The sequence below is a fragment of the Lemur catta genome, chromosome 3 (assembly GCF_020740605.2).
Source record: "Lemur catta isolate mLemCat1 chromosome 3, mLemCat1.pri, whole genome shotgun sequence".
NCBI lineage: Eukaryota > Metazoa > Chordata > Mammalia > Primates > Lemuridae > Lemur > Lemur catta.
In genome coordinates this window covers 111,666,536-111,692,231 of record NC_059130.1, presented here as the reverse complement: position 1 = coordinate 111,692,231, position 25,696 = coordinate 111,666,536, and the positions used below count along the sequence as shown (strand labels likewise).

Sequence of the window (25,696 nt, the reverse complement as noted above, 5' to 3'; positions counted from 1 at the left end):
AACTAATATGTCCCAAAGGCCCCCCACCTCTTAATACTATCACATTGGGGATTAAGTTTCAACATATGAATTTAGGGGCGGAAGGGCACCAACATTCAGACATTCAGATCATAGCACCAGGGAAATTAGAAAATATTCTGAATTAAGTATCAAAATTTGTACAATTAACCCGATTAAAAAATGGGTAAATGACTTGAATGGACATTTCTCCAAAGAAGATATATAAATGGCCACGAAGCACATGAAAAGATGCTCAATATCACTAATCTTCAGGGAAATATAAATCCAAACCACAGGGAGGTACCATCTCACGCTCATTATGAGGGCCTCCACTAGAAAACAGAAAATAGGCTGGGTGTAGTGGCTCATACCTGTAATCCTCTCACTTTGGGATATAACAAGTTTGACAGGAGTGGAGAAATTGGGATCCTGTTGATAGGATTGCAAAATGGCAAAGCTACTATGGAAAACAGTATGGAAGTTCCTCAAAAAATTAAAAATAAAACTATGATATGATCCAGCAATCCCACTTCTGCGTATATATTCAAAAGAATTGAAAACAGGATCTTGAAGAGCTATTATACACCCATATTCACTGCAGTATTCATAATAGCCAAGATGAGGAAGCAACCTAAATGTCTACCTATAGAAGAACAGATAAAGAAAATGTGGTGTACATAGACAATAGAATACTACTCAGCCTTTAAAAAGGAAATTTTGTCACATGCCATCACATGGATGAACTGTGAGGACATTATACTAAGTGAAAAAAGTCAGTAACAAAAAGATAAATACTCCATGATTCCACTTAAATGAAGTATCTGAAGTAATCAAACTCATAGCAACTGCAGAATGAATGGTGGTTGCTAGGGGATAGGGGAAGAAGGAAACAGGGAGTCGTTCAACGCGTATAGAGTTTCAGTCATGAAAGATGAAAAAGTTCTAGAGAGAAGTTGCACAACAAAGTGCATACAATTAACAGTAGTGCTATTGTTACAAATTGTTAAGAGGGTTAATTTATGTTTTTCTTACAGTTTTTTTAAAAAAATCACAACTAATATGAAGCCCCCTCCCAAAATTTGTGGGATTTAGCTAAATCAGTGCTTTGAGGGAAATTTATAGCATTAGATGGTCATATAAGAAAACAGGCCTCAAACCACTTTTACCCCAGTTTTCAGAGTTATCACAAATTCCAGAAACATTAATCACTGATTTTCAACAGATATTTTATATTTTTATGGTAATATATAGGCAGTTAGTACCAAACACACACACACTCCTACAGTAACTCTCAGGTAAGATTCTGCAACTGTGTAATTCATTAGTATGATAAAGATGCACGAATACCCTGTTTAAAGATATTCCTTTCAGTGGTTATTTAAAACCATTCTAAAATATGTTCCTTTAAAAAAAAAAACCCTACTCATCTATAAAACTATTTATTGTAGTATACAGTTAGTAGGGTTTTTTTCGCCTTCTCCTCTAAGCACTTGACAGGCTCTCAGCCAACAAGACCTGCTGTGTTAGACTGCACCATATCCTCTTGCCACCACACTGTCAACACATCCTTTCTTGCCTGATGGGCTATTCCAGACATCATTGACTGTCTGAGGATGTTGCAGGTAATTCTTAACCAGGCTTTGAAGATCTAAAATGAGTTTTGCTCCAGTGCTCAGGGTTTTGCTAAAGTGTGTATTTTGTCAAAGTTGATAGGTCTGCTTTCCTTGAGAATCTCTATATTAGACTTGGAGATGAATATCTAATCACAACTTATGCTTAATAGTTCAACTTATTACAACAAAATCTAAGAAAACCTAACCCAAGCTGGGTGCGGTGGCACTTGCCTGTGGTCCCAGCTGCTCAGGAGGATCACGTGAGCTCAAGAGGTCAAGGCTAGCCCAGGCAACATAGAGAGATGCTATCTCTTTAGATAAGTAAACAGAGAACCTAACGCAAACTTGACTGAACAAATTAACCAAATATTATTGAAATAGTTTCAATAAACCATTTATTATCTGACTTATCCCCCAAAACATCAAATCATCTCTGAAACTCCAAATGTCACCACCCTGTCAGAATGACAACTGCCCGGGCCAGGTCCATTAACTAAGTTCATGTACTCCTTTCCAAACCAGTCTCCTCCAGCTGAGAACACTCTTGTCACAGGTCTGCTTTACAGCCTCAGGCAGGCTGGTCTCTTAACAGATGTCAAGTGTAAAAGAGAAACCCAGGGCTCCCCTTCCTTTGACAGGCAGGGAAGGTTGGAGTAGGGTACAGTAGGTTATTACCTAACTTTTTTTTCCCCTTTCCAAAATGTTGGCTACCTAAGCCAACATTCCCAGGCTTTTCTTTGTCATATGCTGGAGGAAAGAAGGCAAAACCAAATTCCCACCACAATTTTACTCAGAGGAAAAGGGGAGGTTGACAAGGAAGGAAGAAAAGAGTCCCACATCCTCAAATATCACTGGAAGAAAAAACAACTGCTTTATATATCCAACTTTATTATTTTAGCTTTTTTTTAAAGCAGTGGTCTTTTCCATAATGTTCACCATCAATATAAGGTGAAATACTACATTATGGGGTTAGGCTTTTTAGATGAGCTGTGAAATTGATCATTCATTCTACAGAAAACATTTAGGTAACCAACTCATTTATAATTTGAGGCCTGCCCATCTCATGGAAACAATAACAACATAGGTTTCCTCTGGAATGAGAGAAAACTTTTGCTTCAAACATTCCATATTAATTTAACCGCAACTATCAATTTTAATTAACAAAGAAATTAAATTTTCATAAGGTACTGATGCTTAAGTTAGATAAGAAAATCAATCATATATTCATGGGGGGAGGGAACAGACAACCCTAAAAACAAAATACTTAGGTCCCCATTTCACCACCTATAAAAACAAAGAGGACTGGGAGAGGTCACCACTAAAATTCTATAGTATCATTTTTGTTTTTAATTTGAATCCCCTCAGAAATCTCTGTTAATGAAATGACACAGGAAGATCATTCTGCTCTTTAGCTCACAGTGAGAGCAAAAGATGATGAGAACAATGACGGCAGTGGCACTGGGCAAGAGTCCTGTGACGGTGACGATCCATCTGGGTTATTGCTGCTGCTGCACAGGACAGGTTCAAACTGCTATCATGTAAGTTGGCAGCATCTGCCTCACTACACATGTCACATTGCACCTGAGTAAAGGTAAATAATGTCACTTTGTATAACCAAAACCTATGGTGGCATAAAAGCAACAAGATTTCACAAGTTCACACGTTCTATCAAACAGAGATGCCCCAGGAAGAATTAGAAAACGTGAGGATACCAAGATAAAAGACAAAGTCTCAGGCTTCAAAGAATGGCTCACAGCTGATGGAGGCCACAAACAGGTAAAAGGTCAATTCGGAGAAATAAGTGCTGTGGTAGCATTAAGCAGAGGATGATGCAGCAGAAATTTCACTGAAGGGGAAGGAAGTGTTGCCAAGCTTGGCTGGGCATCTCCAAGGACACACAAAAATTGAGCTAGTGTGGGAGGGAAACTAAATAGCATTCCAGGCAGAGGAGAACATATGGACACAAGGCCAGTGAGGCAAGCTAGTTAGTGGCAGGTCAAGGAAGAAGCCATGTTAAGGACATCTAGCATACAGTTCAGCACAGCTGAAGTTGGGAAATCCAAAGAGGTTAGAGAGAAGTCAGGGGCCAGATCAGATAACAGAAGACCTCAAGTAAAAGCTTGGACTTTATCCAGCGAGTAAGAAGGAACAACTAAAAGAGTTTAAGCAAAAAAATAAAGTGATTTCCATCTCAGAAAGATTCTCTAATTACATGGCTTTACCAGAATCAGGTAAACAACCCACAAGCTTTGCTTTTTCAATGAATGACATTCTTATAAATTCTTCCTGTTTTTAACAAGATTTTCTTTTTTTTCTTTCTTTTCTTCTTTTTATTAACAAATAATCCCAATAAAAAGTGAGCTAATGACATGAATAGACATTTCTCAAAAGAAGACATGCAAATGGCCAAAAGGTATATGAAAAAATGGTCAACATCAGTAATCATCCAGGAAATTCAATCAAAACCACAATGAGGCCAGGCACAGTAGCTCGTGTCTCCCAGCACTGAGGCTGGGGTGGGAGGATTGCTGGAGGCCTGGAGTTTGACAACAAACTGCCTGGGCAACATAGCCAGACCTTATCTGTACAAAAAATTAATTAGCTGATGTGGTGGCACATCCCTATAGTCCTAGTTATTCGGAGGATCACTTGAGCCCAGGAGTTCTAAGTTGCACTGAGCTATGATCATGCCACTGCACTCCAACCTAGGTAACGGTGAGACTGTCTCAAAAAAACAAAACAAAAAACAAACAAACAAAAAAATCTTACCCTACTCAGAATGGCTATTATTAAAAAGACAATAAATAATAGATGCTGGCAAGGATGTGGAGAAAAGGGAACTCTTATACACTGATAATGGGAATGTAACTGGGTAAAACCACTATGAAAAACAGAATGGAGATTCCTCAAAAAAACTAAAAACAGAACTAACAAATGATCCAGCAATCCCACTACTGGGTATCTCTCCAAAGGAAAAGAATCTATATATCAAAGATACCTGCACTCACCTGTTTATGGAAGCACTATTCATAATAGTAAAGATACGGAATCAACCTAAGTGCCCACTGATGGACAAATGCATAAAGAAAATATGGTATATGTACACAATGGAATACTATTAGGCCATAAAAAAGAATGAAATGTCATTTGTAGCAACATGGATGGAACTAGAGGTCATTATGTTACTGTGAAATAAGCCAGGCACAGAAAGACAGATGCCACATGTTCTCACTCATATGTGGGAGCTAAAATAACTGATCTCACAGACAGAGAATAGAATGATAGAAACCAGAGGCTGGGACTGGTGTGTGGGTAAAAGGGAGGAATTAAGAGGCTGGTTAGTAGGTACAAACACATAGTTAAAACAAATAAGCCCCAATATTCACTAGCAGAGTAGGATGATTATAGCCAGCAACAATGTATTATATATTTCAAAGTAGCTAGGAGAGGACTTGAAATGTCACCAATGTACAGAAATGATACTAAAGGTGATAGCTACCCCAAATACTCTGAACTGATCGTTACAGATTCTATGCATATAACAAATACTCACATGTACCCCATAAATATGTAAAATATTTTGTATCAATTTAAAATAAGATTTTTTTAAAAATGGGAGATCTTCAAAGTATAAATTCTGATTCTTTTCCAATGTGGGGGGACACAGAGTGTTCTAATTGTAACATGAAAGACATAGGAAGGATCTGAAAAAGACACAGACATTTAAAGGGGATGCTGTTATAAAAAGAGATAAGAAATGTAAATCTAAAATGTAGGATGAGAGCACAGGCCAGGGTTAGATATCAGAGATGCTACAGAGCTCAAATCAACAAATCTTGTGGTCTGGCGAGGTGGCTCAGGCCTGTAATCCTAGCACTCTGGCGAAGCCGAGGAGGAAGGATCCCTTGAGTTCAGGAGTTCCAGACCAGCTGAGCAAGAGCGGTACCCCCGCCCCATTAAAAATAGAAAAATTAGTCAGGCATCATGGTGTGCGCCTGTAGTCCCAGCTACTTGAGTGGCTGAGGCAAGAGGATCGCTTGAGCCCAGGAGTCTGAGGTTGCAGTGAGCTACGATGACAATGATGCCACTGCACTCTATCCAGGGCGACAGAGCAACTCTATCTCCCAAAAAAAAAAAAAAAAAAAAGAACAACAAAAAAACAAAAAAACAGTACTTGTAACTGACCATTGTTGTGGGAAATGAGGGAAAAGAGAAGAAATCAGGTTTTTATGTAAGTAGTTTCCTTTAAAAATCTTTTTTTTTTTTTTAGTGAAGGATGGCAATCACTAGATGAGAATATTCACATGTAGAAATTCACAAATGTTCATTTACCTAAATAACCTGATTTCATTTGGAATTCTGAATTCTGACCAAAAGCATCCAAGAGAAAGCAAGCACGCAGCAAACGGGACAGACGAGGCGCCAGGATCCTGGCTAAGCATCCTTCATGATATGCAGGTATCCAAGGCAGGTTTACTGGCCCTATAGGGTCTCCTTTTCTTTGATGTTAGGAAATATTCTTCTTTCACCAAAAAAGTCTCTGAACATCTTTTTCTGTCTTTCATCCCCCTAAGATTCAAGTGGCTATAAAACATTCGACAGTATTAAAATAGGCACTTTCATCTGAAGTTTTCAATTTCCTGGGAGTTTAAAAAGAAAAATTCCCAAGAGCAAATTATTAATAACTATTAAAACATTAAGTCCTCTAGTAGAAAATATAGGTCAATATCCAAGTAGCGTTTCAAAGGTTTGCCACTGGGAACCCTAATCCAGACCCTAAAGAGCCACCTCTTTCCACCATCATGATTACAAATTGAGAAGGAGAAAGAAAATCTAAACTATTCTCCCTTGCTTGTCAAAAAAGAAAAAACAAACAAAACTTCCTATCACATTTCTCAACCTCAGGTAAAATTGCTAGCCATGGGGCAAACATGCTACATCTTCAAGTTTTACACAAGAAGAAAAATTTTTATTAAATTAAGAAGAGAGTTGGGCACAGTGGCTCACACCTGTAATACCAGACCTCTGAGAGGCTGAGGCAGGAGGATCCCTTGAGCCCAGAAGTTCAAGACCAGCCTAGGCAACATAGCAAGATCCCATCTCTACAAACAACAACTTAAAAGTCTTTTTTTTTCCTCACAGTGAGATGACTTGGTTCTCCAAGGAGGATGACATGAAAATGTTTCTCAAGCTTTACACAATTTGGGAAACACTAGCCTAGCACTTGAAAAAACAGTATCTTTCAACTTCACTGGTAATCAAAAAATACCATTATTCACTTATGAAATTGGCAATGTTTTTTTTTGTTTGTTTGTTTTTTGAGACAGAGTCTCACTTTGTTGCCCAGGCTAGAGTGAGTGCCGTGGCGTCTGCCTAGCTCACAGCAACCTCAAACTCCTGGGCTTAAGCGATCCTACTGCCTCAGCCTCCCGAGTAGCTGGGACTACAGGCATGCGCCACCATGCCCGGCTAATTTTTTCTATATATATTTTTAGTTGTCCAGATAATTTATTTCTATTTTTAGTAGAGACGGGGTCTCGCTCAGCCTGGTCTCGAACTCCTGACCTCGAGCAATCCACCCGCCTCGGCCTCCCAGAGGGCTAGGATTACAGGCGTGAGCCACCGCGCCTGGCCTGGCAATGGTTTTTAAAATTTACTTCTGAATGATGGCAAGAACAGAGACAGGAATGGTCATATACTGCACACAGGTGGTAAGAGCAAATCTGCCAGTGGTAATGTGTATCAAAAGCTTTAAAAATGTTCATATAGATCACTTTCACAATTTTTTTCTAAGAAAACAATCTGAGAAGCAGACAATGTTTACTTATAAGGATGCTTGGAATATTAAAACAGCCTAACCAAAAAAAAAAAAAAAAAAAAAAAGGAGGAGGAGGAGAGGAGGAACATGACAAGAAGAGAAAGGCAGACAGGCAGACAAATGTTCAACAGGAAAATATTTAAATACTTTGGGGTGTGTAAAGTGGAATATTATGCAGAAATTAGAATTTTTTAATGTAAAATATAATGTCCTAGAGAAATATTCTTAATGTTAAGTTACAAAACACCTATATAAAACACACATATATCATCACGGCATTTTGTTTTTATGTACATATTGAAAAATCAAAAGGAATTATATCACAATATTACAATGTTCTCTGGGTGATGGCTTTTATTTGACATGAGTTCAAGTCAGCAGTGAGATCTGACTCCTAAAAAACCTAATGTAACTATATTTCATTTTAATTTATCCACACTTTTCAAATTACAGTACACATTGGTGAATGTATCAGATACATAAAAGCCACAAGAAATACATACCATGGCATCCTGGAACCTAAGTTTTAATTAGTTTTACTACAAAAGGTTAAAGAAATTTTTTAAAGCTGCAGAAAACACAAGAATTTTTAGATCAAATGAGGCTTTTCTTCTATTGTATTTCATTGTATGACTGTCCCAAATACAAGGATAACTTTTTCTCAATCATTAGATCACTAACTGGGAAGCCAGGAGAAATAAATGAAGTACACAGAATTTGCAAAATATAAATAAGTCCTGGGTGCCTTGCTCAACTCCAACATGGCAAAAATCTCCAGCCTTCCAGAGACTGAGCAGCGCATGTGGTTTCTGATTGCTGCTTTCCACAAGTATGCTGGAAAGGACATAACAATTGCAAACTCTCTAAGAGGGGAGTTCCTAAGCTTCACCAATACAAAACTGGTTGCCTTCACAAAGAACCGGAAGGACCACAGCATCCTTGACTGCATGATGAAGAAGTTAGACCTCAACTGTAATGGGAAGCTGGATTTCCAAGAATTTCTCAATCTTATTGGCAGCATGACTGTGGCCATGACCCATGACTCCTTTATCATGGGTACCTATCCAGATGAAAACCTGAGTAGCCCTTGGGCCTGGCCTCCAAAGCCCACTACCCTTTTCATCTAGCCTCCCAATCATCATCTCCTCATGGCCTCCACATATCCATAGCCCAGCACACTCACCACTCATGCTGGTAGTATATTCAAAATGCACACACACAAAGCCTCAGCAGTTAATTTAAATTGTGTTTGTTTTCCCTATGCATGTCTTCCCTTTCACTTAGAGCTGCTGCTTTTGCTAGCATCAGACATGTTTACCATTAGCAATCATTCAACCCTCTTTTACTTTGCTAAGGTCACAGACAGCAGGTAACCCCATATTCTTCTATGATCTTATTTCCCAACTGACAGGAATAATAAGTAATCAATTCTAGGTAGACAGTAGACCTAACTATGAAAGATAAAGCAATAATACAGCTTGTAGAAGATAATACAGGAGAATATATAGGATCATGGGGAAGGTAAAGATTTCTTAAATCTCATGTGTGCGTGTGCGCGCGCACACACACACACACACACACACACACACACACAGAATACTAACCATAAAGGAAAACATTTTTTTTGTAAAGACAGAGTCTCACTATGTTGCTCAGGCTGGTCTAGAACTCCTGGCCTCAAGCAATCCTCCTGAGTTGGCCCACCAAAGCACTAGGATTACAGGTGTGAGCCACTGCCCTCGGCCAGAAAATACTGATTAATTGGGCTATACAAAAATTAGAACTACTGTTCATCAAAAGATGCCATTAAGAGAGTAAAAAGGCAAGAATAGAAGACATCTATATTATGTATATTCAACAAAGTGTCAGTATCCATAATAAAGAACTCCTACAATCAGCAAGTAAAAGATAAACAGAAAGCTGGTCAAAAGACTTAAGTAGCTCCCAAGAGGACATGCAAATAGTCAAATAGGAAAAGAGGTCAACTTCAGTGGTCACTGGAGAAACGCAAATTCAACCCACAATGAGATACCACAACACATCCACCATGCTGGCTAAAATTAAAGACTACTAAGTGTTGGTGAGAATGTGTAGCAACTGGAACTCTCTCATACGCAGCTCATGAGAGGAGAATGTGGTACAACATTTTGGAAAATGGTTTGGCATTTTCTATTAAAGCTAAACAAACATTTGTGACCCAGCAATTCCTCTTATCAAAAATATTGCACCTAAAGACATATGCAAAATGTTCACTGCAGCCTTATTCATAAGGTCCAAATATTGGGAAAATTCTAAATGACTATCACCAGTAAAAAAAGAATATGGTATATAGTGTGTAGTCACACACTGGAATATTTCACAGCACTAAAAACGAACACATTACTGGTACCCATGATGTGGATGAATCTTACAATGTTGAGCAAAAGAAACCAGACACAGAAGGAACCACAATGTATAACTGTACAAAAATTAAAAATAAGCAAAATAATCTGTGGTATTCAAACTAAGGGTAGTGGGTTACCTTCGAGGAGGAGGAGGGGTGGTAGTAACTGATAGGAGGAGAAATGGGAGATGGGGGGCCGGGCGCAGTGGCTCACGCCTGTAATCCTAGCACTCTGGGAGGCCGAGGCAGGAGGATTGTTTGAGCTCAGGAGTTCGAGACCAGCCTGAGCAAGAGCGAGACCCCATCTCTACTAAAAATAGAAAGAAATTAGCTGGACAACTAAAAATATATAAAAAAATTAGCCAGGCATGGTGGCAGGAACCTGTAGTCCTAGTTGCTTTGGAGGCTAAGGCAGGAGGATTGGTTGAGCCCACAAGTTCAAGGCTGCAATGATCTGTGAGATGATGGATGTCATTTTGCTTCTCTATGGTAATCATTTTACTATCTGTATGTACCTATAACATTATGTCACATACCTTAAATATACACAACAAAATTTATTTAAAAAAGAACAAGGCAGATCTACATGTACTAATATGAAAACAGGTATAAAACAGGTATATTATCACATAAAATCAAGGTGCAAAAAGCATGTAGTATTTGAAGGCGGGTGTGTGTGCCTGTAATCCCAGCTACTCAGGAGGCTGAGGCACAAGGACTGCCTGAGCCCAGGAGTTGGAGGATGCAGTGAGCTGTGATCCTGCCACTACACTCCAGGCTGGGTGACAGAGCAAGACCTTGTCTCTAAAAATAAATAAATAACCTAATTAATTAATTTTTTAGAAAGTATGCAGTGTGACTTTTTTGTAAAATAACAATTGTGTTGTTTGTTTCTCTGTCTCACCGCTAAAATACAGAGGACATGAAGAAGAAACTTTATTTCTGGGTTTTATCCCAGAGTTATCCTAGAATAAATACTATGCCAAGCCCACGGTATGTATCAAAAAAATTTGTTTAACAAATGAATACTTATTCCAACAAGGCATATAAGAGGCACTCAATAAAAATTTGTTGAATTTAACAGATACACAGAAAGAAAGAAAAAAAAAATCAAAGAATATTATACTAGCAGCGGTTAACTATGAGCCTGGGATTAAGGAGGGGCTTTCACTTTCACTGAACAATTGGTTAAGGACTGTCTTCTCTAAGGGTTAGTGTGCTACACAGAGAGATACACAACAATGAACAAGAACAGACTAGGGTAAAGGCTTCATGGAGCAAAAACACCTATTAAACCAACAACATGCATTAAACTGATAATTTTTATAGTTGGGTTAAGTAGAAAAAGTATAGCATGCAGGCAGGGGCGAGGTAGCTCATGCCTGCAATCCTAGCACTCTGGGAGGCCGAGGCAGAAGGATTGTTTGAGCTCAGGAGTTCAAGACCAGCCTGAACAAGACCAAGACACTGTCTCTACAAAAATAGAAAAAATTAGCCAGGCATGGTGGTGCACACCTGTAGTCCCAGCTACTCAGGAGGCTGAGACGGGATTACTTCAGCCCAGGTATTGGAGGTTGCAATGAGCTATGGAGATGACACTGAACCATACCAGGGGGTGACAGAACAAGACTATGTCTCAAAAAAGGAAGGAAGGAAAGGAAAGGAAGGGAAGGGAAGGGAAGGGAAGGGAAGGGAAGGGAAGGGAAGGGAAGGGAAGGGAAGGGAAGGGAAGGGAGAAAGGAAAGGAAGAGAGGGAAGGGAAGGGAGGGAGAGGTGGGGAGGGAAGGGAGGAAGAGTATAGCATGCAATAATAGAATAAAACAAGGGATCCATCTAACGCTGATAACTACTGAAGCTGGGTAATGGGCACAGAGGGGTTCACTGTACCATCTCTCTACTGTATATGTTTAAAATTTGCCAAAATTAAGATTAAAAATAAAAACTCAAAAAAAAAAAAAAAAAAAGTGACCTGACCTGACTTGGTCTGAGCATCAGGAAAAGCAAGCAAGGCAAAAAGAGACCAATACTGCTAAGGCTCTAACATGAAAAAAATGCAAACCAACTGAAAGAAAAAAGATGTCACTGAAACATCATGAATGTGGGTGGGAAAGAAGCTTCAGAATGAAGGCCCAGGGGTCCTCATCAGGGCTTTGGACTAGAGCTATAAAGCCACTGAAGTTAGGTGGCATGACATTCGTTTTGTAGAATGCTTTACACATTTCTGTAATGTTTTATAATTAATAATAGTCATGTGCTGTTTCCTTAATGAGAACAAAATAGACATTGTACTCCTATACACAGCTGGAAATATAAATGTAGCCCGCCTTTGAAAACCATATCAAAATGTTAACTCACAAAAAGAAACACAAATTAAGTATATGACACCATTTTCTTCTGCCTCTCAGATTAAAAAGTATGATTAACACATTGTGTTGGTGAGGGAATGAGGAAACAAGACACTCTTACATGTTGGCAGTGAAAATGTAAAGTGGAACCACCATTCTGAGGGGCAATTTAGCAACATGGATCAAAAGAAAGAATGCACATCCCTTACCCAACAATTTTTACTGCAAGGAAGTTACCTGACCACCATCCTCACTGTTAGCAAACAAGTCTGGTCTTAAGAAAAGACGACCTATGGTGCAGTCCAAAATGGGTGTGGGGGGAATCAAGACAATATTTGCAGAGTTCTGTGGTTATAGCATTTAGCACACATTGCTTTCATCCTGTGATTCTCTTAAGCTGATTCAGAAATGTAAATAACTGTCCTGACTCACCCAGTCTTTGAATATGGCCAAACACCTCATTCCTTCAGCTATGCTATCTCATAAATTGTGTATAAAGTATTTAAAAAGATTTTTATTTATGATACTGTTAATTCTCCAATCTCTTTTTGCAAAGAGTCAGAAGAAATGGTTAAACAAAAGGTAAAGTGAGTAGAAAAAGAGCTTTTTTTTTTAAGAGACAAATCTTAGAGAGGAAAAGAGTTTTTATGATATCTAAATAAAAACTGGTCAGACTTTGGGTGAACCATGGTTTCTTACAACACCAAAAGCAACCAAAATAATAATAATAAAAAACTGCAGCCAGTAAGTGTGCAAAAGACTTATAAAAGAAAATTGCAGGCCTGGTACAGTAGTTCACTGTAATCCTAGCACTCTGGAGGCTGAGGTGGGAGGATTGCTTGAGGCCAGGAGTTCAAGACCAGCCTAAGCAAGAACAAGACCAGGCTCAACAAAAAATAAAAAAAAAAATTAGCCAGAAGTAAGGGCTGGAGCCTGTAGTCTCAGTTATGTGGGAGGCTGAGGCAGGAGGATCCCTTAAGCCCAGGAGTTTGAGGTTACAGTGGGCTAAGATGACTCTGCTGCACTCTAGCGCGAGTGACAGAGCAAGACTCCATCTCAAAAAAACACAAAACTGCAGCCAAGCGTGGTGGTACACACCTAGAGCCCCAGCTACTCAGGAGGCTGAGCTGAGAGGATTGCTTGAGCCCAGAAGTTTGAGGCCAGCCTGGGCAACACAGCAAGATCCCTCATATCTTAAAAAAAAAAATTGAACCACATCAAAATTAAAAACTTTTGTACTGAAAATGATACCTTCAAGAAAGTTAACAGATAAACCCATAGAATTGGAGAAAATGCTTGCAACTCATATATCTATTAACAGATATATGATTATGCAGAATATGTTAATATAAAGAACTCTTACAACTCAATAATAGAAAGACAACACAATTTAAAAACAGGCAAAGGCAGTGGGCACAGTGTCTCACACCTGTAATCCCAGCACTTTGGGAGGTCGAGATGGGAGGCTCACTTAAGACTCGGAGCTCAAGAACAGACTGGGCAACATACCAAGACTCCATCTCTACAAAAAAAAATTTTAAATTAGCAGGGCATGGTGGTACACACCTGTAATTCCAGCTACTTGGGAGAATGAGGCAGGATTGCTTGAGACCAGGAGTTTGAGGCTGCAGTGAGCTATGATCAAGCCATTGTACTCCAGCCTGGGCAACAGAGTGAGACCCTGTCTCTTAAAAAAAAAAAAAAAAAAAAGTAAAGAAGAAAGACAAGACAGTAACAAGCGTAAGAATGTGGAGAAATTGGAATCCTTATACGTTGCTTATGAGCATGTAAAACAAAACAGCCACTTTGGGAAACAACCTGACAGTGCCTCAAAATGTTAAACAGTTACCACACAACCCAGCAATCCTACTCCTAGGTACACACCCAAGAGAAATGAAAACAAATGTCCACACAGAAACTTATACACAAATGTTCATAGCAGCATTATTCACCATAGTTAAAAAGTAGAAACAACCCAAATACCCATCAAGTGATGGATAAATACATAAAATGTGGTAGAAACATACATACGATGGAATACTATTTGGCAATAAAAAGAAACGAATCTGCCGGGCGAGGTGGCTCATGCCTGTAATCCTAGCACTCTGGGAGGCCAAGGCGGGCGGATAGCTCGAGGTCAGGAGTTCGAGACCAGCCTGAGCAAGAGCAAGACTCTGTCTCTACTAAAAATAGAAAGAAATGATCTGGACAACTAAAAATATATATAGAAAAAAATTAACCAGGCATGGTGGTGCATGCCTGTAGTGCCAGCTACTCGGGAGGCTGAGGCAGAAGGATTGCTTGAGTCCAGGAGTTTGAGGTTGCTGTGAGCTAGGCTGACGCCACGGCACTCACTCTAGCCTGGGCAACAGAGCGAGACTCTGTCTCAAAAAAAAAAAAAGAAAGAAAGAAAGAAAAGAAATGAATCAACTCCATGGTGTGTGTGTGTGGGGGGGGATGAAAACAGCCAATAAGCACATGAAAAGGTACACAACCCATTAATCATTAGGAAAATGCAAATCAAACCCACAAAGATATATCACTTCATATCCACCTGGATGGCCTAATCAGAAAAACAGATAGTAACAAGTGTTGGCATGAATGAAGAGAAATTTGAACCCCCATACATTGCTGGTGGGAATGTAAAATGGTTCATCCACAGAGGAAAAATTCAGTGGTTCCTCAGTAAGTTAAACAAAGAATTACCACGATCCAGAAATCCCACTCGCAGGCACACACCCAAAAGAGCTATAAACTGGTGTTCAAACAAAAACTTGTACATGAATGTTCAGAGAGGTACTATTCACAGTAGCCAAAAAAAGAAAATAACCAAAATGTCCATCAACGATAAATGTTTGATAAACAAAATGTGGTATATCCATACAATGGAATATTATTCAGCCATGAGGAATAAAGTATTGGCACATGCTACAACATAGAAGACCCCTGAAAACATTATGCTAAGTGAAAGAAGCCAGTCACAAAAGTCCACATGTTGCATGATTCCATTTATATGAAATGTCCAGAATACGCAAATTTAGAGACAGAAAGTAGATCAGTGCTTGTTTGGAACTTAGGGTGGGGATGGGGAGGACAAGGGAAAACTGAATGTTAGTCTAATGGGTACAGGATTTCTTTTGGGGAGGCCAAAAATGGTCTAAAATCAAATTTTGTTGATGGCTGAATGACCCTGTGAATATACTAAAAAATGATGGATTGTACACTTTAAATCAGTGAAGCTTATGGCATGTAAACTGTATCACAATAAAATTTTTTTAAAAACTTTAAAAAAACTGTTTGGATATAAATGTTGCAATTGCAGCTTAAAACTCACCTTCTCCATGACACTCCCCTCATCTCCTCTAATTCCTTTAAAATCAGAGCCATTACAGTGACAGTTTACATTTTTGGTTACTCTGGAACCTAATTATGTTGAGAAAGTGACTGAAGCTTGATAATTTGCATTATACACAGACTTCTGTCATTCCAGTACTTACTCTGGAGTTAGATTTGCCTTCTTTGTGAGTCAGATGCCCAGAGCTTGGAAATATTCATTTGCTTTATGGAAGCTCCCTAACTTGTTTCACTTTTCAAACTAGCCTTTAAGTTCCAAAGGCAGAGTCCATGACTTCCATTCCTTCTGAATCCCCCAGCGGAACGTAAAACCTCCAGAAAGCATTTACTAAATGCCTGCTGAAAGAAGGCTACTGAGCATGCCCGGCTTGGACAAGTCAATTCAACAACATTCCGGAACAAAAACTACAGTTCCCGCGTTACCAGGTGGAAACAGGAAAAAAACAGGCACAAAGCCTAAGGATTCAATCTAGCAGAGGGGGCTAAGGAAAGGCAAGGTCCAAGGGCTTAACAGAAGTGAAGGACAGTACTTTCGCGGCTCGTACTCAGTAACGCGGTGTCGAGTCAGAACGACCAAAATAAGGCTAAAAAACACAAGATTAACGAGTGAGGGAAGGTCAACTGGGAATGCAGTACGCCAATGACGTAGTCTAACCACAGGTTTTTCTAAAGCTGCCCTCTCCAAAAATAATACTAAGATGATCATCAGGCCATCGGCGTCAACACTAATACAAGATACACTGTCATGAAGTTCACTTCCAAGAAGTTCCTTTTTACAAACGAAAAAACCGAGCCGTGCCCAAGATATATACCAACCATCAACGCTTGCTAAGCTCTCGGCTCCTGCCTTCATCTCCACCGCCATCTTCCGGATGAGAACCCAAAACCTTTCTAATGGGCTTCCACCAGCATCACCTCCGCGCAGAGCCCGGGAAGGCTGCGTTTCTCAGGTTGCCCAGACGGCGGAAAGGGAAAAACTCCACATCGCACTTCTCGGTGCCTCCCAAATGCACGCAATGGGTCGCCGTCTTCCTTCCCCCCACCCCGCCCCGGCTCTCCAAGGTCCGGCGCGAGGAGCCCGCGAGGCGCGGGGCGCGGGCCTCACCTGCACACGCCGCGGATGCAGGGCTCCAGCCAGATGCGGTAGGCAGTCTCGATGTGCTCCTGCGACACCTCCTCGGGCCGCACCGTCTCCGCCCAGCGCCAGGCCGCCTTCTCCAGCTGCAGCCGCGGGGCCATGGCCTTGGCCCGAGGAGCGCCTCCCGAGCCGGGCCGCCACTGCTGCCGCCACCTCCGCCGCCGCCCAAATGGTCTCCGCCACCTGCCAGCGATGACGACCAGGCGCTCCCTTAGGCAGCTGGCCAGTCAATCACCTGTGCGCGCCACGGCTGCCGCGCCCGCCCGCGCCCGACCCGCACGACCGGCCGCAAAGCGCCGCCGCCGACACCCGACACCCCCCGCGCCCGCGGACGTTGAAGGTGTACTCCCCGCCGCGGTGGGCGCATGCGCATTCCCAGAATCCTCTGCGCCTTCTCTGCCTCGCCTGTAACCCGACAGGCGGAGGAAGGGGAAGCGTCTGCCGGAGGCGCCACGTCCTCACCTGTGCTGCTGGGGCAGCAGCGCCTCAAACCCTATTCGGGGTAGCGTCCTAAATACCACTACTCTTAAGCCCCCGCCTCAAGGGCGAGAGGCTGACTGTTTTTGTCTCTGGTACTTCCCCTTTAGCCGTGAAAGATTCACGTGAGAGGCTATCCAACGCACACCATAGGTCCGCCTAAACTGCAGGGTGGGAGCTGCAGTTTGGAGTAGAAACCAGGTCACCAAAGAAACCAGAGTCAGCTCTCTGGAGGAAGATTTAACTTGAACGTGGACCGGTTCTGACTCCTTTCCCCAGTACTCCTGACGTCACGAGAAGTTCTCGGCTTTTCGTGAGCTAGAACTGGACTACGTGTCCCGGCATGCCCTGCGTCCTGTCACTCACTGAATTTGAGGCATGCTGGGATTTGTAGTCCTCGAGGTGGGAGGGCTCGGTGCGCCGCAGACGATGCGTGATGGGGTTTTTCTGAGGAGCAGGGTGATGCTTGCAGTTGGCTCCCTCCTCAAGACTTTTATCTCTAAGTGATGATTTTCTAGTTTTGTGAAACTCTGCCCTGCCTTCCGGGTTTAAAAACTTCCTCTCTGCATCTCCTGCCTTAGGACATAAAGAATAGCCTTATCAGAATTGTTTTGCAAACTGTAAAAAGCTCTGCCTGAGTGCGGATGTTCGAGAACTTTACATTTGAATGAGAGCCCTGCAGGGGTCTAAGCACTAATTTTTGACTGTACTGCTTACCAGCTGGACGTGTAACCTTGGACTGGATTCTTTAGACAAGACTTCACTGAAGGCTTAACAAAAATAAGATATGGTCCCTGCCTTTGGGGCTGGGTGAGGGGTAAGCGGTAGAAACAAAGTAAGGTCCCCTTCCCGGCCTCGGGGTGGTTTGGAGTACTTGGAAAAAGGATTCCCAGAAGAAGTTAGGCGTCAGCCCACCCTTAAAAGATGCATGGAGGCCACGCGGTGGCTCACACCTGTAATCCTAGCAGTCTGGGAGGCCTAGGCGGCAGGCAGATCATTTGAACTCAGGAGTTCAAACCAGCCTGAGCAAGAGCGAGACCTCGTCTCTACTGAAAAAATACAAAGAAATTAGCTGGATGACTAAAAGTATATAGAGAAAAAATTAACCAGGCATGGTGGCGCATGCCTGTAGTCCCAGTTACTCAGGAGGCTGAGGCAGGAGGATTGCTTGAGCCCAGGAGTTTGAGGTTGCTGTGGGCTAGGCTGACACCACGCACGGCACTCTAACCCAGGCAACAGAGTAAGACTCTGTCTCAAAAAAAAAAAAAAAAAAAAAAAGCAGCAGCTTTGTCTAAAGGTTTACAATGTTTTAAGTTAAGATAAGGAAATCTGTTAATCAGAAATAAGCCACTGGACATATATATACTGGACATACACCCAGACTCAAGTGATCTGTTAAGTAAATTAATGACCTACAGGTGTGGTTTATGCTTTGCATAGCCTTAGGCCTGTTAGTGAGTTACAAAGGATATCCCCAAGAAGGGAGGGGGACATGAGGAGGCATGTCTGACCTCCCTTCTCATGGCCAGCAGCTCAGCTTTAGGGTATTTCTGGGGTCCCCTTGGCCAAGAGGGGGTCCATTCAGTCAGCGGGAGGCTTAAGATTTTATTTTAGTTCGCAAAAGCATTTCTATACTCCTACTCTCCTCCTCCTCGTGCTCCTTAAACCTGTTCCAAATCAGGTTCGTGCCTCTATCACCCCAAAAACTACTCATACGAAGATCACCAATGGCCTCCACATGGTTGAATCCAGTGGTAAGCTCTTACTCTATTTATTTCACTAGACCTATCAGCAGCATTTGACCTAGTTTTTTACATCATCCTCTTGGAAACACTTTTTTCTCTTAACAGGACACCACACTCTCCTGGTTTTCCCTTTAGTCACCAGCCATTCCTTTTTGGTTTCCTTTGCTGCTCCTTTCTCATCTCTCTAACCTGTAAACTCAAGTGGCCTAGGGTTCAGTCCCTTGGACCTCTCCTCTACATTTACACCCTGGGTGATTTCATCTCCTCCTGTGGCTTTAAATACTTCCCATGTGAGCATGACCAAAATTCATACCTCCAGACCTGACCTAGTTTCTAAAATGCCAGACTTGTATATCCTGCTGTTTATTTGGCATCTCCAGTGTGCCATAGATATCTCACACTTACCTGTCTCACAATAGATAAGGTCCAAAAATGTATCCTTTTAAAAAGAAATTTTTTTTTTGAGACAGGGTCTTGATATGTTGCCTAGGCTGGTCTTGAACTCCTTGCCTCAAGTGATCCTCCTCCCCACCCCCTCACCCCTGCCTGAGATTAGGCATGAGTCACCATGTCCAGCTGCAAACCATATCCTTATCCCACTTCCAACCTCCCCCCTCCCCAAATATCCTTCTGTAATCTTTATCCATCTCAGTAGGTGGGCACTTCATCCTTCCGGAAATTTTAGAGGCATACTTCTCTTTCTCTTTCATCCTTGTCCAGTCCTAACACAAAATCTATCCACTGTGCCTTCAAAATATATATAGAATACAATCTGTTACCACTCCAGTCTCTCACCTGGATTGTTGCAAGAGTTTCCTAACAGGTCTCCCTGTTTTCACCGTTGCCTCTTTATAGTCTGTTCTCAGCATATAAACCATATATGTCATTCCTCAAAAAAACTCCAAAGATTTTCCCATCTCACTCAGAATAAATGACAAAGGCTTTACCACTATACCTTCCTGCTCAGACCTCATTTCCTAACACCCTCCCTCCCTGCAACTTTGCTCCGATGACACTTCTTTCCTCCCTGTGCCATTACTACCGGAGCAGCCTCCTGCCCAAGGGCCTTTGCATTTGCTGTTTCCCTGGCCTGGAACACTTTCCCCCACACAGCTGCAGAGCTTGCTCCTTCACCTAATAAGTGAGTGGAAGAGGAGAAAGACCTAGGAAGAAGGGGCAGAAGAAATAATTGTTAGATACAAGGAGAATCATAAGAATTGAGTATCTCAGAAGCTTAGGGAGGAAAAGTTTAAAGAAGGGGGCAATGGTCAGTTATGCTAAGTCCCCCTCTATCTTCCTCCTCATTTCTTGGCTCCCTTTGCTATAAATTAATTGAAAGAATTATCTATTTCAGCACTGTCCAATAGAAATATGAGCCACATATATAATTTTGAATTTTCTAGTTAACTACTGTTTTTTTCTTTTCTTTCTTTCTTTTTTCTTTTTCAGACAGAGTCTTGCTCTGTTGCCCAGGCTAGAGTGTCATGGCATCGGCCTAGCTCACAGCAACCTCAAACTCCTGGGCTCAAGCTATCCTCCTGCCTCAGCCTCCTGGGGTAGCTGGGACTACAGGCATGTGCCACCAGGCCCAGCTAATTTTTTCTATATATTTTTAGTTATCCAGCTAATTTCTTTCTATTTTTTTTAGTAGAGACGGTGTCTTGCTCTTGCTCAGCCTCCAGGCCTCAAGTGATCCTCCTGCGTCAGCCTCCCAAAGTGCTAGGATTACAGGCATGAGCCACCCTGCCTGGCCTAATTTTTAGAATTTTTTATAGAGATGGGGATCTCACTATGTTGCCTACACATTATATTTTATTTTTATTTCTGTTCTCTATTGTTAATCTCTATTTTTCTTCTGGCCACACTAGTGACTTGTAGGAACTTAGATTTGCCCAATTATGCCTTCTTTTTCTAATTTAGTAAAGATGAGTATGATCTCTTTATTTCATTCATGAGTTTTGTACTGTAGGGGGAATCAACAACTTCTGCCAATAAATATATGGGTAACACAAGGGAAAGAACTGTCTCCCCATGTGACTTGATATTGAGAAATCTTGCTTCACATTGTTGTCATGGAAAGAACATGATTTGGAAGTCAGACAGACCCTGAGTTCAAATTCTGGTCTGTCCCTTCCACTATGGATTGAAACTAAACACCATGCTTGGCCTGTGTGGGACGTGAGCTTAGTGTGACCAGAAAGGGGCACTTTCTGAGGTTGCTGAGTAAAAGCAGACAAGGACAGGCTCTCCCAAGCCTTCTAGGCTTTGTATGTGTGTCTCCTGGCTGGAACACTGTTGACCTTCTTACCTTGCTACCTTCTATCCAGACTTCAGATTTCAGCTTAGACAATTCCTCCTGCTTCCCCACTTCCTAGTTATAATATATAACATCTTGGCTGGGCGCGGTGGCTCATGCCTGTAATCCTAACACTCTGGGAGGCCAAGGAGGGAGGATTGCTTGAGCTCAGGAGTTCAAGACCAGCCTGAACAAGAGTGAGACTCCATCTCTACTAAAAATAGAAAAAATTAGCTGGGTGTGGTGGCACGTGCTTGTAGTCCCAGCTACTCGGGAGGCTGAGGCAGGAGAATCGCTTGAGCCTAGGAGCTTGAGGTTGCTGTGAGCAAGGCTGACACCATGGCACTTTAGCTCTGGCAACAGAGTGAGACTCTGGGGGAAAAAAATATATATATATGTATATATATATAAATATAAAACATCTTTGTGCCTCAGTTTCTTCATCTATAAAATGGCGATGATAATAATACCACTTCATGGGGCTATTGTGATGAATAAGTGAGCCAATCCATGAAAACCGTCTGTACCAAATAGTAAGCACTCAATAAATGATTAATTTATCATTGATAATATTTTTGTTAGTGTTAATATTATTTATTAATTGTATTAATACTTGTTCATTTTATTATTTTCTGGCTTCTCTGTTGCAGAGCAGTTGGGTTCCCCTCTCTCTGTTCCCACAGAGATGCTGGATTGTACTTTTGCTTTGCTTGTCTGCCAGGCTCTGACCCGCTTAAAGGCAGAGGTGTGTCCTTTATCACTGTACTTGGCTCCTAGTGCAGGGCCAGGGATTTTAGGACTCAAGATCAAAGTGGGATGACAGAATAGAAAGGGAACAGGGTCTGGTGCCACACAGAAACGGTCAGTCCCAGCTCTGCCTCCTGTTAGGGTGGAAAGCCCAGTAGGTGCTCACGGTACAGGTGGAGAAAGATTTCTCATGCAGAGATTAAGATATAAAAGTAAACAGTTTATTTTATCTGTTAGACGGGCAGAGAGAATGAGAGAGAGAGAGCAGGGAGAGGGTGTGGCATCCCAAAGAAAGAGAAGGGAGATGCCAGCCCTGAGGACAAGTGGCTTGCTGATTTTAAGGGGGACAAAGAGAAAAAAAATAGTGATAGCTGTCAATTGATAACAAAAGCCTACAGGATGTCAAAGTCCAAGAGTTGGTTTCCTGCCTTTCCTTGGAGAAGGGATTATCACTGGAGATGAGACTCTGTCCTCGAGACATGGTTGAGGATGGAAGCTCACACTCTGTTGTTAGCTTAGGAACTTTTTAGACCGTAAAAAGCACATTCTCAAAAAACAATTTTGAAAGAGAGATTTACATCTCTTTTCTGTCTATTCAGATCTCTTCAAAAGTTGTGCAAAACAGAACTGCAGCATGCTGTTAGTGAGTGAACTCATAGGATTGATCTTTAACTGTTACTGGGGAAATTGTGAAATAAGTATTTTCCTGTTATGTTTGCAAGGCCGCCCCTTTCACCTCCCTCTTCGTGGGCTACCTGGAACAGTAGCCCTAATGTCTCTGGACTTCGGCTTCTTCATGTGTATATAAGAGGTGAGGATTATACTTGCCTCATGGCTTTTCTGGGGTGAGGGTATTCAAAGCACCAGGCTTGGAATTGGTGTTGATGAATATTTCTTAGTATCAAATGTGTGTTGCATGCAAGAATGTGACAAATGTGATGTGACATTCTCAATGCAGAAGGGTTGGCCCATATCCAACACTCAAAGAGCCCTTAAGCGATGAACCCATTTTAGAGAGTAATAAAGGCATATCAGTGGGCAGGGCAGTGGTCCTTCTCTTCAGTTGACCAGAACACAGAGGGAAGAGACCACCCAGGCCTCAGGCCCGAGATGCGAGGCTTCCTGATAGAGCTGCCACCATCCTGGGCCTGTGAACGGAGAGGCGTCCTGCAGCCTCCCAGCAGCTGTTTCTGGGATGCACGCCGCCTTCCTCATTCTTGCATTGGCTTAGACTGCCCCCTAGGGGCAGTTTCCTCCAGAACCAGGGTACCAGTGGACAGTTAGGACAGTTAAGCCCCTTCTCTCCTGTGCTCACTCCCGTGGCAATCTCACCCCATCTCATAGCTTTGCATACCATCCGTGTACGGACCACTCTCAAAATTATATCCCCAGTCCACAATACACCCCTGAACTAGGAGATCCAACTGCCACTTGTCCTCTCTCTTCCCTTAGCCAGATTCCCAAATGCCTGTGGCCACCTGATTAGAAGTCGAGTGTAAGGGAGGAGAGATCAGGGGTGGAAAGAGAAAGTGGTCTGAACTGACTGTGGTTAAAATTTCTTTTTGTTTTGTTTTCTTTTTTTTTTCTTTCTTTTTTTTTAAGAAATAAGGTCTCACTCTATTGCCACACTGGAGTGCAGTGGCACAATCATAATTCACTGTAACTCCTGGGCTCAAGTGATCCTCTTGGCTCAGCCTCCCAAGTAGCTGGGACTACAGGTGTGTGCCGCCATGCCCAGCTAATTGTTTTATTTTTTCTAGAGATAGGTCTCACTATGTTGCCTAAGCTAGTCCCAAACTCTTGGGCTCATACCATCCTTCCCCCTTGGGCTCCCAAAGTGCTGCCATTACAGGCCTGAGACATCCTGCCCGGCCCTAAATTTTCTTATGTTTGCAAAATTTTTAAAAATTTTGGTAAGACACACATAACATAGAATGTACTTTCTTACCTGTTTCTAAGCGTACGGTTCAGTAGTGTTAATTATATTCACATTATTGTGCAACAGATTTCTAGAACTTTTCATCTTGCAAAACTGAAAGTCTGTACTCTTTCCTTACTTTTGCAAATTTTATGAAAATATGTAGTCCCACACAAGGGGTGGGTCTTAAAGCTTAAACTTCATGATCTTCATGATAAATACCCTCAGGCTGAGGGTAGATTAAAGTCCTCTCAGAGTTCCCAGGACCTAGCCTTGGACATCATACATAGTAGGAAATCAAGGTCGCATCAAATGTCAGCTCCAGGGGGGAGAACCATTAGAGAGTGTACGGTCCAGAGGTTCTACCCTTCTCATGCAGTCCTGGGATTTGGGGGTGGTGTCTCAGGGGCTACGGTTGGGGGCTGCTGTAGCTCCTTCCCTGCCTCACTTGAAACATGGATCACCTCTGTTTAAATAATAACAGTGATGAAATTAATAGTCATCAAGCTGACATGCATTAGGCACTTTACTATGTGATAGACACTATTCTAAGCACCCTGCTTATATTAAGTTACTTAATCCTTACAGTGTAACTATGTACTTGGAACTGTCATTATCCCATTTTACAGAGGAAGATCCTGAGGCTGGAAAAGTTTCTGTTTTATATATTAAGGTTCCATGTAAGATAACTTTTGAAAAAAATTGTTCTACTAATAACGCATTTTGAAAAAGCCTGAATTAGTCCAAGCTCTTTATTTTACACATGGGGAAGTAAAACCCAGAAAAAGGGAGGGCGTTTTCTCAATGCCTACATTCATTTTTTCTTTATTTCCTGGATCCCTGCTCTGTGCCAGGCACAGTGCTATGGCCTAGGGGTTCAGAGGTCAACAAGACACTCATGGAACATAATTTTATATACATATGTATATGTATATATATTTTTAGAGACAAGGTCTCACTCTGTCACCCAGGCTGGAGGGCAATGGCACAATAATAGCTCACTGTAGCCTCGAACTCCTGGCCTCAAGGTATCCTCCTGCTTCAGCCTCCTGAGTAACTGGGACTACAGGCTGAGCCAACATGCCTGGCAGGAGCATAATTTTTGTGGGAGCCAATGGACAATAAATACAACAAGAAATCAATAAGGGAAATTCCAGAGAGTGCCGAGATGATAAATTTGGGGAGATGTGATTGAGTGACAAGGGGGTAGAGGGCTAATTTAGATTGAGAGGGGGTCAGAGAAGTATGGTCCGTGGAGGTGACATGTGAGCCCCACCCTGAGGACCTAAAGAAGCCAGCCATGGACCACTATGGGAGAAGAGCACTCCAGGGAGAGGGAACTGCGAGTGCAAAGGCCCTGAGGCAGGAATACTTTATTAGTAATAGAGCAGACTCTGGTTCCAGTGCTCCTTCACCACTGGAGGCCCTCTCTCAAGGCCCTCTCTAGGAGAGAGGCTCTTTTGGTGTCCTGGACCTCCCTCAAGCTCAGTCCCTAAGGTGCCAACTTATTTAGGAAGGCAGCAGCTCTCTGAGGCTGTGGGTCCCCCTCCCAGGAGCCCTGTGGCTAAACCGGATCTGAGTGGCCTGGTTCCTGTCTGGCAGGGTGTGAGCAGACATCTCCCTGCCGTCTCTCTCCAGGCTCCAGCCCTGGCCCCAAATCTCCATGGCAACCCCCAGACACAATCCTGATCCACAGGAGGAAGATCTGGAACGGGGAGTGCACAGATCACAGTGAAGAGACCAGAGGGGCTGGCGCACTTGCCTCCCCTGCTCCTTGTGTCCTGCCGGCCTCCCGCACCCCAGGCTCCCCAGAGACCCCAAACCGAAGATTCTGCCCCGTTGCTGGGCACAGCAGAGCCTGG

General features: G+C 42.3%; 1 protein-coding gene across 4 annotated transcripts in view; it reads right to left on the bottom strand.

The window, feature by feature from the left end:
• The window catches only part of USP48 (ubiquitin specific peptidase 48), an 89,633-nt gene extending 72,642 nt beyond the window's left edge, over positions 1-16,991 (bottom strand). For 2 of the 4 annotated variants that reach the window (XM_045548478.1, XM_045548480.1), the window contains exon 1: positions 16,619-16,942. In XM_045548478.1, coding sequence (XP_045404434.1) covers positions 16,619-16,752 — 134 coding nt within the window. In that variant the 5' untranslated portion in view covers positions 16,753-16,942. Of the gene's footprint in view, positions 1-16,618 lie in introns of all 4 variants that reach the window. The other 2 variants (XM_045548477.1, XM_045548479.1) reach the window with 2 other exon arrangements.
• Positions 16,992-25,696: the final 8,705 nt, after the last annotated feature.